Source organism: Peromyscus leucopus, chromosome 8a (genome assembly GCF_004664715.2).
Source record: "Peromyscus leucopus breed LL Stock chromosome 8a, UCI_PerLeu_2.1, whole genome shotgun sequence".
Classification (NCBI taxonomy): Eukaryota; Metazoa; Chordata; class Mammalia; order Rodentia; family Cricetidae; genus Peromyscus; species Peromyscus leucopus.
In genome coordinates this window covers 25,193,258-25,211,995 of record NC_051085.1, presented here as the reverse complement: position 1 = coordinate 25,211,995, position 18,738 = coordinate 25,193,258, and the positions used below count along the sequence as shown (strand labels likewise).

The window sequence follows — 18,738 nt, the reverse complement described above, 5'->3', positions numbered from 1 at the left end:
GTGGGAGGCTTTCCACACTAAGCCATCTTACTGGCACCTAATTTTATGTCATTTCAGATGTGTATTTCCTTCTTTTTTTTTTTCTCAGTGTGTTGAAAGAAAGAGGATGTTTTCTGTAGAGCAGCCCACAGTGTGGATTTTGTTGGTTGTATTCCTGTGGCTGCAAGTGAACATGATTCAGAATGGCAGTCACACAGTGACTCATGGAGAAACTTGGATTAACTGGTGGGTTTTTTTTAGGACCTTTTATTGTTTGCCAAGCATTCTCAATTCCTTCACTTCACTTCTTAGTCTGTCTGCTTCCTTCCTTGCTACCCCAGGTCAGATATCACATACTGAGATAGCATGTATTCAAAGACCTGCTTCTGAGCAAGCGTCTTCACAAAGTATCCTTTGTCTTGTGCATTTCCGTGGGGGTTGTAAAATGTCTTGCTTCCTTTCTTTTTTTTAAGTTAGCAGCTATTGATCATTATTTCAAAGTTATAGCAGAGTTCTGGTTACTAGGTTTTGGTTTGGTTTCCAGATAGCCAGGGTCTCTCAAGCCAGGACATATATAATGACATCCTCTTTTGACTTCAGGGAATTACATTCTATTATTGACTCAATGAATCTAATGAAGTAAAGATTATATTTTCTGGTTTAAATGAAATTAAGCCAGATAAAATGAACAAGTATTTTTTTTTCCATTTTACACTGTTCTCCTTCCCTCTCTTTCTCCCATCTCCCCATGTCCCCCCATCACACCCCTCATTCACTCCACCTAGGGGGTAAGGCCTCCCTTGGGCAGTCAGCACAGGATGACATACCAAGTTGGGGCAGGACTAAGCCCACCCCCACCCCTGCTACATCAAGGCTGAGTAAGGCATCTCACCATAACAAATGAACTCTAAAAAGCCAGTTCATGTACCCAGGATAGCTCCTGGTCCCATTGCCAGGGACCCTACAAATAGATCAAGCCACACAACTGTCACCCACATTCAGAGGGCCTAGTTTGGTCCCACACAGGCTTCCCAGCTCTTAGTTCAGAGTCCATGAGCTCCCACTATCTTGAGTCAGCTATCTCTGTGGTTTTTCCCATCATGATCTTGATCTCTCTTGCTCTTATAGTCACTCCTCTCTCTCTCTTCAACTGAACTCCAGGATCTTGGCCAAGTGCTTGGATGTGGGTCTCTGTATCTGCTTCCATCAGTCACTGCATGTAGGTTCTATGATGACAATTGGGGTAATCTGAGTACAGAGAAAGGCTAGTTCAGACACCGTCTTCGCCATTGCTAAGAGTCTTAGCTGGGTACATCCTTGTGGGTTCCTGGTGATTTCCCTAGCTCTAGGTTTGACAAATAACAACAATTAATAAATGGGACTTGCTGAAACTGAGAAGCTTCTGTAAGGCAAAGGACATGGTAAAGAAGACAAAACCACAGCCTACAGAATAAGAAAAGATCTTTACCAACCCCCATCTAACAGAGGGCTGATCCCCACAATATATAAAGAACTCAAGAAACTAAACATTAAAATACCAAATAATCCAATTAAAAAATGGAGTGTAGATCTAAACAGAGAATTCTCAACAGAATATCAAATGGCAGAAAGACATTTAAAGAAGAGTTCAACATCCCTAGCCATCAGGGAAATGCAAATCAAAATGACTCTGAGATACCATCCTACACCTGTCACAATGGCTAAGATTAAAAACACTGATCACAGCTTATGTTGGAGAGGATGTGGAACAAGGGGAACACTCCTCCACTGCTGGTGGGAGTGCAAACTTGTACAGCCACTCTGGATATCAGTATGGTGGTTCCTCAGAAAATTTTCAATATCTATATATATAATTTATATTAGCTAGTAACAATTACATGGACAATGTGATAGAATAAAGTGGGCAAGATGCTCAGCTACTTACTGTACAAATAGGTGTGATATTTAGTTTGTATTGTCACTCTCAGTGTATTTAAACAGTCTAGGAAGTGAGCACAGATGTCTTCAGAGAAGAATAACAGGAGAGAATGACCTCCCTTCAGTAGCAGTGATGACATTTTATTGACTATGGGCCAGGATAGCATAAAAATGGGAAATTAGGCTGGGTGGTGGTGGCATACACCTTTAATCCCAGCACTCTGGAGGCAGAGCCAGAGCCAGGCAGATCTCTGTGAGTTTGACGCCAGCCTGGTCTACAAAGCAAGATCCAGGACAGGCACCAAAACTACACAGAGAAACCCTGTCTTGAAAAAAAACAAAAAACTAAAAAAAGGGAAATTAGAAAACCAGTGTCTTAATAAAATCAAACCTGAGGCCAGTTATTGGAGTGAACACTGGAAGATCACAGAGACAGAACAAGCCACAGCTAACCTCACCTGGCCAACTTCTCAGCTTAAGCATTTGGCCTGGTTAAGCATTTGGCTGGTTAAGCTTTCAGGCTTCTAGCAGCAGTTCAGCTGAGAGCCATTCGGATATGAGGACACAGAGGCTTACAGTCTGAGGAAACAAGATCAGCTGAGAAGTTGGCCAGGTGACGATAGCTGTGGCTTGTTCTGTCTCTCTGATCTTCCAGTGTTCACTCCAATAACTGGCCTCAGGTTTGATTTTATTCATAAGACTCTTTGAGATTCCTGCTACACCAGTGAGAATAGAAATTCTCTCTCTTGCTACATTTTGTCTGACACCATGTGAACTGTTTCAGTCTGTGACACCCTCCCTTTCACAACAGACTGAAACCTCAGAAACCATGAGCAAATCAACCATTCCTATCCATGAGTTGTTTGCTCAGGTATTAAAAAGTCCCAGTACTAAAAAGTCAGCAATGATCTAGGCATTCAGAGTAAGTGCTTGCAGCAACCCACATAAATCTATTTAATATCTACAGTCACCTGGGAAATACAAATTAAACCATGAGGAACTTCAGAATCTCTAGGAGTTCTGAACAGACTGCTACAACTCTCAAAATGAAGGAAGTAGAATTTCTCACCTTCCTCAATGTATTTTTCTAAGAAAATATTTTGCAGGGTCTACCAAGCTGCATGTATATGCACTCATTGAAAGCATGTTTGTATTTGTTACTTCACTCACTGACATGAAAAATAACCATCAGAAAGCAACCCTAAGGGAGGGCACTGTATTTTATTTTTTTGGTCCAAGTGGATAAAATCCATCATGGGGAAGGAATGGTTGTGGGAGGCTGTTTGCTCATATCATGGCACATTAGGAAACAGAGAAAGGAGACAGCTGGTGCTCAGCTACTTTAGTTCTGTCTGGGAGCCCAAGCCATGGGACGATGCCACCCACATTCACAGTGGGTACCCACCCAATCTTCTCTGGAAAATCCCTCACAGAAATTCAAACATGTGTCTTATTGATACTCTAAGTTGATAATTAAACTTACCATTATGCATCTTTACAGAAATCTGCATGTATGTTCACCTAACAGAAATATGTAAAAAAAAAAAAGCAAAGAAGTATTAAATATTTATAACTATTTATAGACTATCTTTTATAATATCTAAAAGTTAGAGTCAACCCAAACACTCTTTAGTTCATATTTGGTATATTCTTTCATGGAATACCCTTTGTTTTATATATAAAGAAAAAAAACCCAACCAGAAAATAGAACATATCCTGTGATTCAAAGTGCATGGAGTGCTAAACAATAATGAAAATAAACCAGGTGAGGATGATGTTTGGCTTTGGAGAAGAGATTGAAATGCAATTGCATTGAGGCAGGAGGGAAATACCAGGGCCTTAGTATTCTATTTCCTGAGGTGGTAGTTCTATGGATGAATTTGTATTGAGGTATGTTTCTTTTATTAATGCATTGAAAGTACTATATGCCACAGTCGATACATTGATAAATTGTACTTATAAGTAAAATAAATCTTTTTTTAAAAAAAAGAAAGAAAGAAAAGGTAAAATTAGCAGTTTCCCCACACTTCTGGCATTTTCCTATCAGTTATACTAAGAGGAAAAAACATGAACTTTTTGTGTTCATCAAGATTTCAGCCAAAATTTGAAGTTATAAAGAAGAATGAAATGAAGCTTTCAGACACTCTTATGTGACAATGAACTTCACCATATTTTATTCCGTGTTACTTGATATTATCCTTTGAGGAAAAAAATAGGTTATTGTCATTAATGATATATTTTGAAACTAAGCAATAGCAATATGAAGATAATTGTAATTTTCTATTGTTTAAAATTGTTGTTGTCAGTCCAATGTTTTGTTACATTTAAAATTCAGAAAAATAATATTAACTCTTCTGACTTTGAAAATTCAAGTTAAAAATGTTATATATTATTGGGCACACTAGTGATTCCTAAAAATAAACACTGTAGTGACAAGTTAAGACCATTTGTTTTTTAAAAAATGTCCTTGATAGGTGTTTACAAAAATGCTGAAGATCTCACTATGCAAATACTTGTAACAAGCCTAGAATGGCATTTAATACTTAGTAAGCTCAAAATAAATGTAAGCCATTATTATTTGTATGAAAATGTAACTCATCAAGGGAGGCTATCTACACAGCAGCATGAAAATCCAGGTTATTCACTGACAAATCTGTTTTCTGTATGGCTAGATTGTGTTTCAATAATGAAACACATGAAGAAGTATTTTTTATGCATTATGCCATTATTCTGTCCCTGATGACTTCTTTAGGGAAAACATTGCTTTCTGGGTGAACTGAATAAATACAACCACTCTCTAGAATTTTTTAAAATTATACTAAAAGATGGATAAAAATGAGTCTACTTTTGAAATACATTTACAGCTTCATTATAGACAAGTTACTAAGGCAAAGAAATTGTAGCCAGGAATTTCTAAAGTTCTTTCTGTATGGTGTTTTGAATATTATTAATTTACAGAACAAAGCTATACAATAATAGCAGGATCACCTAAATAGGGGGACTGTCTCTAGTATTCATCTGCACCTTTTAAAGATTTCCTGGTTGTCATGATGGCCAAACATTCTATTTAAAATTAAAGATGCATTCTCCTAGTGCTCAAACACATTTCACAAGTTGGCCTAATCTATACTAAGTGTCTGCAAATAGTGAGAACACATACGTACATACTCAAGTTAGCCACTGATGGAAAAGACTAAGAAATTACTGTCATAAAAGAATGGTCCTGCAGGCATCATTTTGAAGACAGGTTGCTTGGCATAGTTCTGATTTTGTGTTCCTTCAATGCTGAAAACAGGGGGTAATCTTTAACACCTGTCCTATTTCAAACATTTAAAATGTGAAAACAGGCTTGAGGAGGTGATGGAGCCAGCCAGGTGCTTGCTGTGTGAACATGAGGAACTGAATCCAGATTCCCAGCCCACATGGAAACAACCAATGAAACACGTTTTTTTGTTCAGATCCATGTATTTTTGTACATGGATCTCATTTTGTACAGGACTCATTTCTATTAGGGAGAGTCATTCTTTCTCAGTGTACAATCTGAACTACAAGCAAATAGTTGAATTTATATACTATAAAGTACTAAATTTAGACTTAAAAGTTTATGACAATCTATTGTTTTCTAAACATATCACTAAGTAAAATAAACCTTTTACTTGGAATGCTTTTATTTTAATGTTTTTCTTTCAAAGTTTCAACTGAGTTTTTAAAAAATGTATGTGGGCTATCGGTAGAGCAAACACATACACTACATATTTGTTTCTGGAGAATGTAAATACAATTTAATGCACAAATATGGGTGCTTTATATCCAAAACTTTCCTTGCAGAGAATATAGAATCAAACTGCCAGGCATGGCGGCTCATGACTTTTATTTCAACACTTGAGAGGAAGAGGCAGAAGCAGGTGGATCTCTGTGAGTTCAAGACCAACCTGGTCTGCAAAGGGAGTTCCAGGACAGCCAGGATTGTTACACAAAGAAACCCTGTCTCAGAAAAACAAAACAAAACAAACAAACAAAAACAAAACAACAAAACAAAGAATATAGACTCGGTGCTGCACAGATGAATGATTTAGAAGTTATTAGAAAAGAAAAACAGAAGAACAACAAAATACACACAGAAGAGGTTAGTGCACAAGGGTCCAGGAAATAGAAGAGAACAATGTGATGGCAGGCTGAGGGCAAAGGATTTTCGGAATTGATGAGGTGCTTAGCAGGGCCGTGTCCCGCTGAAGGGAGAGGAGGAACCACGAGGTCTTCAAAAAGCCTGTGTGATGTGGAAAGTTGCTGGTGAAGGTAGCCAGCTAGTAGGAAACAGATTATCACTCTGCAGACCCAGGAGAGTGGGGAAGACGGACAGACACAGCAAGAATGGAGTGCTGTTACTGAAGTCGGGACCAGGCCAATGGGGAGAAGGAGAGTCAGTGGATACAGAACCTGTAAGAAGAGTCATTGATTTGGGAAGTCAGGGTGAGGGAGGAAGGGAAAGGGACCACATTGCTGGGAGGAGGCACTCACTAAAAAAAAGGAAACAGAGCACTTTGTAAGCCAGTAGTTGAGTGTCCTTTCTCTGAGAAATCAACAAAATGTCCTCTCACCCCAGACAAAGCACCCAGGATAGGAACAGAAAACAATTCTCCTCCTGTTAGCTGGGTGAAGTTATGAGTCTTCTTAGGGTTACTTACATGAAAGGGAGCGAGGGATTGTTTGCAGGAACAAGGGTGATTTATGGGCTGCTGCGGGACTGAACGAAAAAGATCTATTTCTCCAGCAAGAGTTAACTGTCTGTATATTGCTGGGGAGGGTAGAGGTCTCGGGAAGCCTCTCTCCCCTAGTCACCATGAACAATTATAAATCTTGAGGAAGGGACCAGCCTTGAGAGCCCCCCACCCCACATCTCCCATGACAGAAAGATACCAGGCTCATTTTTGGGGCAGAACTCCTTTTGGTATCAGAGCTGCTGACAGTTCAAGAGGCCACGACTGGCCAGAAGACAGATCTACACAACAGTAGAGAAGATAAGAGATGGAGAATAAGGTGGAATTGATTTCAGCTGGCCCCGTCACAGTTGATTAAGTGGTTAGAGAGCTTCATAAGTCGGAGGATTTCTGGACTGCAGAGATCACATGTCTGATAAGAGGAAAGGACCTGACATAAAACAGATCCTGAGATAACTGAGTTGTCAACGGGAACATGAATTTACATCAGAGACAAGCAGTAAATTGCAGAACATTGGGGGTTGGTGAGAGAAAAATTTAGGGGCTGGCAAATAATGGATGAGTGGGAACTGAGGGTCCTGTAACCACCACAATTCAGCTGTTGGCATGTGGCTTCATAGTGAGTCTGGAAGGAGAAGTGAGGCCAGGAGAAGGCAGATAAGAATGGATGGTGGAGGGGCAAGTACAGTGTTCACAGGAGTGTGTGAGAGCAGAGGCGAGTGATAGAGTTGAGATTTTAAGGCTTGGGAGAGTCTAGAAGGCAATAAAGACTGCATTTCATAGATACGAGAAGTTAAAAATGAACAAGAAAAATAGTCGAACAGAGATACTAACGCAGGGTCCTTTTAGATTGTATTGGGAGAAAGTCAGGAAGGGACAGTCAAGAGCTGAGGAGGATGTCAGGGACACAGTGCAGGGGTGGCCTGGAGAAGAAAGGTATGCCTGGGATTCAGCCATGATTTGGAGAAGGTGTTTCATACAGGTGCCTGGCAACCCATAAACAACTCACAATATACAACATGTATGGAACATGACATGTTATTCTGTCACTATAGACAACGTTTGTGTTTTCCTGTCCATTAGAAATAAATTTCGCTTTAAAACATTTATAGATAGTATCAAGAATCTGTTTGTGGGGTGGAGATGTTACTCAGTTGGTAGAGTTCTTGCCTAGCCCATAGCGAGCCCCAGGCTGGTCCACAGGACTACAGGAGCCAAGCGTTGTGGTGCACATCCATGATTGATCTAACCACCTGCAAGATAGAGTCAGGAGGACTGGGAGTTCAAGGTCATCTATGGTTCTATAGTGAATTCAAGACCAGACTGGGATATGGGAGACCCTGTCACACAAACAATGAAGACAATCACAACCACCGTGAGCACAAAGCAGTTAGAAGAGCAGCATATGTTAGGATGTTGTCATGACTGAGTCAGTCTGAGGTGACAGACAGAAGCTTGCAAAGACTTTACCCTGGGTTGGCCACTTATTCACAGACACGCAAGCTTTTGGGGTTTGGCAACATTTTGGTGCAAGGATGCCACTTAACATTTCTATAATGCGGTTGCTTGAGTGGGATGAATCATACTCTTCAGAACTGTTCCTAGCTCAAACGACTAAGTGACACTGTTTTAAATCAAGTTGTCATGTTCTCTACTTTTTAAACGTTCCTGTGAAAGCGTGTGTTTTAGTCCTCAGAAAATGGAACTGATTTAAAGTGTAATTTTTTTTTTTTTTTTTTTTTTTTTTTTTGGTTTTTCGAGACAGGGTTTCTCTGTGTAGCTTTGCACCTCTCCTGGGACTCACTTGGTAGTCCAGGCTGGCCTCGAACTCACAGAGATCCGCCTGGCTCTGCCTCCCGAGTGCTGGGATTAAAGGCATGCGCCACCACTGCCCGGCGAAAGTGTAATTTTTAAAGAACAAATTCAAAATAATTTTACTGATTACAGACCTCCTGTATGGCACACCACAGGTCTCATCTGACATCTGCAGCAAGGACGGCTCCTCTGGACCCTGTTTAAACACTCATCATACGTGCCCTAATTCAAAACAAATTTCTCCAAAACTGTGTCACATCGTTTTTCATACCATTGTAGTTTCTGTTTCTTGATTTCTAAATAAAATGATTTCGCCTACCCTTTAGCCACCAATTACTCTCCCAGAACCTGAGAGTTATGATTTTTTTTCCATTAACACAGAAACTATGAAACTTGTGGACCATAACCATGCAAAGTAATTACTGTAAGATTTGTAGGATAGCAAAACAAGGAAGAAGGAAAAAGATTTGCCTGTGCACCAAGAGCTATTGCAGTGTTCGAGACATCAACATCTTAAGTAAGTCGACCTTGGCATCTTCAGGATAGGTGCTTAACACATTAGCCAGAAAACAGCAAACTCTTTTGCAAGCTTTTCTAATATGTGGTGCGACAGGACAAACATCTTTGAAAACTGCAGGACTTCTAGCTCATCTCCTCAGAATAAAAATTGCATAAATTAGCTGTCCATTCTATTCTCCTTGTACAGCAAAAAAAAATATTTTGGTTAAGCAGTGCTTCTAATACTTATGCCATCCTCAGCTAATTTCACAGGACTTTAAAGAAGCAAGGAGGAATGAATCGAGGTGGTCAGATCTATAATATACTCTTGAAATATATCTCTGAAAGTGAGGATTTAAAACAGTCTAATAGCAAGTTGAAAGGTTTTATCCAAGAGAGTGTGGTAAGATATTTAATATACGATTCATGATAAGGTTTTCTAATCACAGCTTCAATAGAGACGGCTTTGCTTGAATATGGTGGTAGTCAGTGTGAGAGGAGGAGGTGGTGTTTGGTGGGCTGGAATTTGGGCTGTTATCTCTTATCAGGGCAATACCAGTAAGTAGGTCCCAGTATCTTCATTTTCTAAAGATCGACTGTTGATTCTTTGATCCAAGAGAAAGGAGTGGATAGATAGAAGCCTTGTTCATGCCTGACCAAACAGACGATCTGTACTGTCTGTCCAGCAAACCCTGGGCCCAAGAAGAGCTCAGTGTCAAGATCGATGCAGCCACGGCTGCTGCTGATGTTCCTAACTAGGTATGCATGAGAACCCAGCTGGTGTGGTCCAAGTGAGGAGCCCTGGGGGTGACTGATGGCAGCACAGAGTCCACCTGGGGAAGCTGTAAACTGAGGTCATAGGGAAAGGAGGAAATCAGCTTCCGGTGTGCCCATGGAGCAAGGCCTGACACGTGTGGACCTGAGCAGACTTTCTATAACGATATAAGACAGCGAAGAGCTGAAAGGTTGTTTTTAAAATCAGTAGAAGCAAATGTACCCCTCCTCCACGGGTATGAGGAAGGATATAGTCTGGGCAGAAAAAAGGTCCTGTGACTATGTGGATAACTGTGTGAAACCTTAGAATATTGTCTGGAAGCGAGGACAGTAGGAATTGTCAGACTTAGATTCGTTTTCACAGTTTGTGTTCTTTCTTGCTTAAGTACTTCCCCTAGGAAAATCAAATTAAATTAGAGTCTTAAAATGCATAATGAGAAATTTCTTGCTTTTTTAATCCTTTTGGTGATCTAAATTATTTATTGTGCTGAGGCCACATGACCAAAGAGAAAGCACAAATAAAGGCACAGGACAAAGAAGAAAAATTATTTTCAGGACTTCCACATTCTTACTAGTTTGTTTAAATTAATAATATCTCTGATCATTAAATTATTTATCGCTACTCAAACAAAAAGAAGCCCTCACATACAGAGAATGAAGAAAGTTTGCACCGAGGCCTACATTTACTTCTCGAAAACTCCGTGGACATCAGGACGTGAACTGTGAGCTCACTCTCTTGTGGTTGGTTTTGGAGCATTGTAATGCCCAGTCCCAGAATTAGTTAGTGTCACTGTGCTAAGTCCTAGGATTTCTCAGGAAGGTGGTTATACTCTATCAGAGAACAAAGGTTGAGAAACCATGGGAAGAAAGCTAGCCAAGAAATCCCCGAATATCCCTGAACATTTCCTCCGAGTTACCACTTAAAATTTATTTTCTGAAGAGAAATAGTTTAGATGTTGGGACCGAGCAGTTGTTTATGAAAGCTGGGAAGCTGATTTCTTTAAAAACAAATCAGGTTGGAGAGAATTGCTCTTTTACAAAGTAAAATGTCTAATGCAGGGTACTCCCTTCTGGCCCCTAAAAAGATTTTTGCATGGACCTACAACCTGCCTACATACACACAATTAAAACTAAAAATAAGTCTCTAAAACATAAGAAGAATAGCCTCAGAAGTGATGTAATGGTCCTTTACAGGACTCTTATAGCTGGTTCACTGGAAATCCCACGGAACAAATTATTTTTGATTATGTAACTATAGAGTTGTAACAAAGGCCTCATGCATGACCTGTCTGTCAATTCCAAATTCTATGCATTCCAAATCTGTGTCAATTCATCCATTTTTGCACACATTTTTATTGGATCAGTTTCCTCTAGACCCCCACCTCAGTTTGAAGGTTCGATGCCCAAGTAGTGCCAGTGACCCCTGTTTATGTCAGCTTTCAGGCAATTTTCTCATGCCCAAGGTTCTGTGTTCACACTCAGTTCTTGATTCTCAGTTTATCTAATAAGATCATAATTTTCACTTATAAATTCTATAGGTAGTAGGCCAGTACAGTTTGAATCAGAGATATATAGGATACTATATAATTATGTGTCTTCAATAATTTCAATAATTAGTGTGTTTAAAAGCACAAGATTTGAAATACATATTTGATGGATAAAATGAATGGCTGTCTTTGTAGAAAAAAGTTTGAGTGTAATGAGGGGGTACAGTTGAGATGTTGAATGAGGTGTTCTTCTAGATGTGAATGTCACCCATAATTATGTCCACACTAAGATTGGATGGGACAACATCAGTCCAGGATTCATGGTAATGACAAATTAGCAGACAAATGATAGCAACAAGAAGAGACATAGTATACAGCTATATGGTGAGCATAAAAAAAAAAAAAAAAAAACAGCAGGAAGTAAGGATGCAGTGCCCAGAACTCAGGGCAAGTGGACCATCAAGCCAAGGAAAACTGGAATGCAGTTCTCATCATTGACAGAGTGAGGGGGTCTCCAGTGCCACTTCTAGTCAATGTATGAAGGTAGAAGCAGTGTTCTAAAAGAAAGTTTAATATGTAGTGAAGTTTGCCATCCATGGAGCAAAGGGGAAATTCGGAGTAGAAGGATTTGAGAGCCATGAGAAGGGAAAGAGAGATGAGAGAGTTAAAAGTTAACGGAAGGCAAGTGGGCAATGAAGAAATGACACCGTGGGAATTTTATTGCGGCAGAACGTTGGTAATTTATGATATGGCAACCCAGACTCCTGGCACCGAAACTCAGTAGAAAGGGATGAGAGGATGTGGTCGGGTCAGTGACTTTAGGGACATGCTGCTCCTTTGAGGTTAGGTGCTGAGGACAGGACCTGGCTAAGAGTGAAGTAAAGCCTTAGAAAACCCCACAGGGCTCAACCAGAGGATGCCCTGCTTGGGAAGTTCTTCCAGTAGAAGGGAGCTTTAATTTATGAAATGCTAACGTGTTTCTAAAATACCGATTTCTATGAATGCTTGCACCAAGAAATGCAGGGCTTTGTCAACACTGGCCCATTATGATTGGGTGACAGTTTTCTCCCACTGTGGCTTCATGACAAAGTTCTCAAAGTAAGAGTGTCTGAAGTTTCTCCTTTAGAATTTGCAGTATAGTGTAGCATTCATAATTTCCACTAACTGCTAGATTTTTCACAAATGTTTTCAATTTATTCATTTGTTCAAAGCATTGGAGGCATTTGTTTATTTGTTTTGTGTGGATGTGAGAGAGGGAGAGGGAATAGATCATGCCACAGTGTACACAGGGAGGTCGGAGGATAACTTAACAGGGATCAGTTTTCTTAGTTGTTTTGTGGTGTGTGGATGAGTCGAATGGAAAGCAGTCACATATGAGCTTATAGGTCCCAGGGACCAAACTCAGGTCAGCTCATCAGGCTTGGCAGCAAATGCCTTTATCACTGTCATCTCAGGGGTCCCTCAGTGTTTTAATGTTATCAGTTGAGTTTGGTATGAAAAAAAAAAGTCATTAAGCTACCTTTTCCCCTTAATCTAGTTTATTTCTCACTGCTGAGAAACTATGATTTAACATCTATCTTGACATCCATATATTTTCCAAAAGCATGTAATTAAAAATCAAGAGGCTATGTAGATATTGAATCTTCATCATTTCAAAAACTGTGTGGTGATACCGGCTTGACAACAGATTGAAATTTTCATAATACGTTATTGACATATATTTTGTGGCTTGTGAGTGAATCGAATGTAAACAATGTGATTGTGAATAGTCCCATGTACTATGAGTATTCAAAAGGATCCTTTAAGTTTTCTCTGGTAGTATTACTAAGTTGTCATCCTTTGATTTTGGGAAGGGGATTTGAGAATTGTCTATAAATGACTTACCACATTATTTTAATCCTCTTATAAATCTTTTGAGACATTGTATGTCACTGTCCGAGGCTGTCATATATTTACGTGGTCACACACCAGTATCAGGGATAGATGTTTGTTGAATGAAACAGTCATCACCACACAATATTACATGACTACCTGAAAAAAAATCATGGCATTGAATTCAAATCACATTTAATGGGTTCATGAAGCTCTAAGGTTGAGCCAACTTGAGTTGGTTTCTGTTGGTCTAAACTGGTGTATACAAAGTATCATGGACTCCTATCTCAGCTTAGGCAGTTTGGTACCCTAACTAAACTGCAACTCATGGTCAGCTTCCCTCACACTATCCTGCACATATTTCCATCACTTCATGGAAATGCAGGCCTGAGCAAATAAACAATAGTGTGGATTGTTCAGCCTCCAGATGCGTCAATAGCCTGTTGGTTCAAAAAGAAGCCGTGTGGGCAAGTCAAAAGTTAAAGCAACAGGGTATTGTAAAATTACATGCAATGGACACTGATTAAAAAGGATGCAACAGATTTGTAGCCTTTAGTGTGATCATTATTCTGTACAGACAGACAGAACAAATCAGTTACAGAATGACACCAAGAGTACTGTACTGGTGGCCAGGAGTTATAGCCACACCATTTGTTTTGTTAACCTGGATGAATCAGGTCCTCATACTGGACTCTCATTTCTTTATATATACTTCCCAAGATAGATAAGCCTTTTGTTCTATAAAACCAAGATTTAATGTGTTAAATTCTATACATAATCTATATTGTCTTTAGAGACAAGTTCATTGTCTTATCCTCAGTGCCAAATTTGCTAATGTAAATGGCCCAAACTGGCTGGCTAATTTTAACTACAAATCTGTTAATGTTTTATAATCACATTCAAACTAGTACGTTTCTAGTCTGAATTTGATTATAAAACAAAGGACTGGAGTTTAATTTCCCCCTTAGGTCTTGAATGTGGGATTATAACTGAAGTATCTTTTGAACTATGCAATGTGTCAGTATAATGTCAAACATTATGACATGTCCTATGTGAGTTACAGGAGACCATTGATGTGTGCCTTAATAATTCATCATGATGAATTCATTATGATGAATTATTATTCTCAAATTGGCCAGAGGACTTTGTCAAATTTTCAAACTTCTGATTGAAATAAATATAAATTTAGAGCAGATATTAAAATTTCTTCTAAATAAAGCATAGAGATAAATGGGGCTGGAAAGATGGCTTAGTTGTTAAGAGCACTTGTTACTCTTCAAGAGAACCTGGGTTTGAAACCCAGAACCCACATAAAATCTCACAACTGCTTGTAACTCTAGTTCCAGGGGATCCAATGCCACCTTCTGGCTTTCTTCAGCACCAGGTGTGAAGGTGATACACACACATATATACAGGCAAAACACTTGTACACATAAAATTTTAAAATAAAAATAAATTTTAAAAAAGAGTAAAGTTAATGCAGGATTGATCTGTACTTATGTAATATATGACAGAGTACTGCATTGCCTGGCTATAAAGATAACAACTGGGTAAGAATGTTCTGAATGTAAAGTATTTCATAAACTTCGTAAGGAAAAGTTTCTGGAGATTATTTTCTTATCTAGAGCAACTTTTTTCCCTTTTATTTATTCTTCTCTCATACAATTTATCCTGACTGCAGCCTCCCCTCTTATCCCCTCCTACCCCCTCCCACCTTCCCTCTCCCCCATATCTACTCTTCCTCCATTTCATTCAGAAAAGAGCAGCCCTAGCAATATCTACCAAACACGACATAACAAGATGTAATAAGAATAGGCAAATACCCTCATATCAAGGCTGGTTGAGGCAACCCAGGGGGAGGAAATGGATTCTAAGGGCAGGCAAGAGTCAGAGACAGCCTCCACTCCCACTGCTAGAAGTCCCACAAAACCCCAAGCTAAATGATCTTTTTTATTCTAGTCACTTGGCTACCTCAGAACTCCCACACTTAGACTACTAAAATACATCGAGACACATCTGATTTATAGCTTGCTTTGGCATATAGAATGTTCTCTTTCAGACATAAAGAACTTGCTATATGATAAGTGTTTACCCTTGACGTATCTCTAGAAGGCAATTATTTGGGACTGATAATTTACTTGTCCTTGCCATGTCAGAGTCACCATGCAGACAGAGCCAAGAAACTTCACCCAGATCAAGGTGGCCCACACTCAAGAATGCCGGTTGGTTTTCGGAATGATTTGCCCGATGTGGAGAGGCAGAAGAGCAAGCATGAGCCACTGCAGCAGCAAGCGCCAATGTGACTGCAGGTCAGTTCAACGTACACTACTGTTTCAACTCCCTCTCTGACAAGGGTACAATGCGCAATTTCTTGCTTCCATATTGTTTGGAATACAGAGCATATGTGTAGAAGTCAGAGGTCAGTGTTGGGAATCTTTCTTGGGGCTCTTCACCTTTTCTTTTTTGAGACATAGCTTTCGAATGCGTGTTTTACCTGTGTTTATATCTGTGTACCACATGCATGCAGTACCCTGGAAGGCTAGAAGAGGAAGTCACATCTTGAGAGATTGGAAATGCAGAGGATAATAATTACCCTGTGGGTACTTAGAGAACCTGAGTCCTCTGTGAGAGCAACACTCAAGTACTCAACCACTAAAAAAAAAAAAAAATCTTTGAAGCTCTCCACTTTATTTTTTTTATTTTTTTTAATGCTGAATGCCATTTATTGAAGGAGGGAAGAGGTCTTAAATACAGGCTTTCAGCACAATGGGAGAACCACAGAGGGCAGAAGTTTGCTACCAATGTTTTAGAATCTTGCATCTAAGCTGTTAACACCCATTATGCAGGATACACAGACAAGGAACTTCCATTAAGCATTCAGGAGGGTGGAACCCAGTAGGGAATTAGCATAGGAAGGATATCAAGGTCAAGGTCAGCAAGCAAGGCAACAGTTATCCAAAATGGGGGCCAGAGCCCTACAGGTCCCCCTTTTACTAAAAAATGAGCTTCTGACTTAGGTTGCGTGGGATGTCAGCAAGTCACCTTACCCATCATGGAGACGCCTGCCCAGGTCACACAGGCGCTCTGTCTTAGGTTGGTGAGCACCCTCCAGACATTACCCATCTCTGAATACTCATTATCATACAGGCTCAATCGTGTGTGAGCTACAGAGTTAACTGCTGCCAAAGATCTCAAAGTGGCACTGGGCTTGCAATCTGTGTGCTCGACACATAAAAGACCAACAGAAGTCCTAACCCACCCATAGCCAGTAGGCTAAAGGCAACTGAGCCATTCCCTTCCTTAAGGAGCCTTACTGCAAACTGGAGTTCTTGTAAGACAGTATTCTACTTTATTTTTTGAGGCAGGGTCTCTCACTAAACCTGGAGCTCATCAATTCAGCCAGGCTGACAGGCTAGCCAGGGACCTTCCTGTCTCTGCCTCCTCCAGCTCTGGAGTTCCTCACGTGGGTCAGTGTTCTTGCCTCTCTATGTGGGTGCCAGGAGTCTAAACTCAGGTCCTCATGCCTCACAGAAGACATTTTTCTGACTCGGCCCTGGCCCTAATCATAATATTTTTATATTTATGCTAGATGAATAAGAAAGTTTTAATGGATTTAAAGAGGTAATGATAACTGAGTTTTAACCAGCCCTCAGACCTTATCACAGAGAAGTTTCTTTACTCGATAGATAATGGTTAACACAGAAACTCATAGTCAAAGTGTAGAGAATAAGTGATTGATAAGTGATTAGCCACAAATGGGATATCTATATCTTGTATACCTCCGAAAGAAGCTCAGGGATCATCATGGGAGATGGAGTGTGAGGATGGTAAGACCCAGAGGTTGGGGAGGATCAGAGCTAAACTGTCTTCTGGACATGACAGCATTACTGCGCAAATAAACTCACAGTGGTTGTTGTTGCCTGTACATGCCGGCACAAGACCAAGCTAATCATCACTTTAGCGGAGTGGGAAGAGGTTCATCGAGCCTTGGACAGATGATAACTTCTGGAGGAGGAAGAGTTAGTTTTCTTTACGGGTGTGGCTCCTGGCAGGTCAACACACTCCAGTGTGTTACTCCATACCCAGGACTGTATGCACAGCACAAATTGGAGTCAATGGATTACTAGGCAAATAAATTTAAAAACAGATAAAATAGGAGGACACCAGTTTGGGGTGAGTAAGGAGGTAGAGATGATCTGTGAAGAATTAAGGGAAAGAATTGTGGGTGAATGTGGTAAAAAATATGTAATATAAAATTCATAAAGAATTAATAAAAATATTAAAAAGAACAAGCTAATCAAATGCGGACTTGAATTCTGGTGGTTTAGTTTGTAGAGAAGGTGCTGTGGCATTTTCCATGTCTGCTGAAGACAAAACAAGATCAAATGAACTTGCAGGGAACTGATCAGAATCAATTAAGCTACCAGACTAACTTCCATATGGTGGGAATCTGGCATTCCTTTGCAAGAGAAATGAAGATTTTTCTCTTTTTTGGCAATATTTTAGACACACCAAATCAGCTCAATTCCTGTGACACTTATCTTCAAAACTTCACATTTGGTTTGTAGGAAAATTGAAATTAATTATTCGTAAGCATATGGTTTGTCCCCCCCCCCTATTTGATTTTGTAGTGCATATGATTTTTTTTTCTCCAAGGACATATAAAAGTCAAAATACTAGATCTAGAGTCTCTGAAGTGCTTCTGCTCCTAACCCTGTCTGTACAATCTGAGTTCTTTCAAGTAGTTAGCTTACTAGCTTCTGACACTTCTATAAAAATATCCCATAGAGCTTTTCTTATTACGTTTTCATTGACTCTCTCCGAGTGATAAAATGAAATTCTGTAAAGGGCTTTGAAAACCATGCATATTGCAATTCCTCCACATTTCAAACACTAATCAAGTGTGACTATAAAAGAACCAACCACTACAGTGAAAATTGCCGGAGCGGGTTGAGACTCAAGCCATTATTAATTCATTGGAAACTATTTTTTCTTTAAGATTATGGATCCTACAAAGTACCAGATAACACAATTCCTGAGATCAAAGTTTTTTGTTTCAATCACAGGGAACTTGGGTATCTAATCTTCCCAGCATGTGCATTTCTAGGATGGTACAGCGGCTGCCCCAGCTATGCCCTGAGTGAATAATGCAGAGTATTTCATAGACCAGGGAAGCACCCAATCTTACTCAGTGCCCATAAAGGATGGCTTTAAGGACAAAAGGAGCCTCGGATTAAAATAATAGGTCTAGACTAGTGAGACTTCTTAGCCTCCTACAAGAGAGTAAAGTGAAATTTCCCTTTGTAGGTTAATTTCAACATGTATCAACTTGAAAATTACCCATTATAAGTGTCCGCAGAGTATTTTTATTTGCTTTCCCATCTTCAAAGACAATCAGGTTGGAATCTTCAGTATGAGCTATCATGGCCCGACAGTCCTATACATAAAAATAAAAGAGCAAAGTAGAGCAGAAAGAAATTTTTGCCAGCTTTGTTTTATTTCATGTAGTATATAGAGCTTTATTAAAAATAAATAAACCGGTGAATTTGACTCACACTCACTATCTTGGTGTGGAATTTTTTTTCTGAATATGCAGTAGCCTCCTCTTGAGTTCAAGAGGAGCAAATGAAAGCCTTTCTAAGCTGCTCTCCCAACTCCTTTTTCTTTGAGACATGGTC

The 18,738-nt window shown here is 39.7% G+C and overlaps 1 protein-coding gene across 1 annotated transcript in view; it reads left to right on the top strand.

Moving 5' to 3' along the window:
* The window catches only part of Themis (thymocyte selection associated), a 188,492-nt gene that overhangs the window by 156,574 nt on the left and 13,180 nt on the right, over window positions 1-18,738 (top strand). Inside the window, exon 5 of the mRNA XM_028877336.2 lies at window positions 15,217-15,369. Within this exon, the coding sequence (XP_028733169.1) occupies window positions 15,217-15,363 (147 nt within the window). The 3' untranslated portion in view covers window positions 15,364-15,369. The remainder of the gene's footprint in view (window positions 1-15,216; window positions 15,370-18,738) is intronic.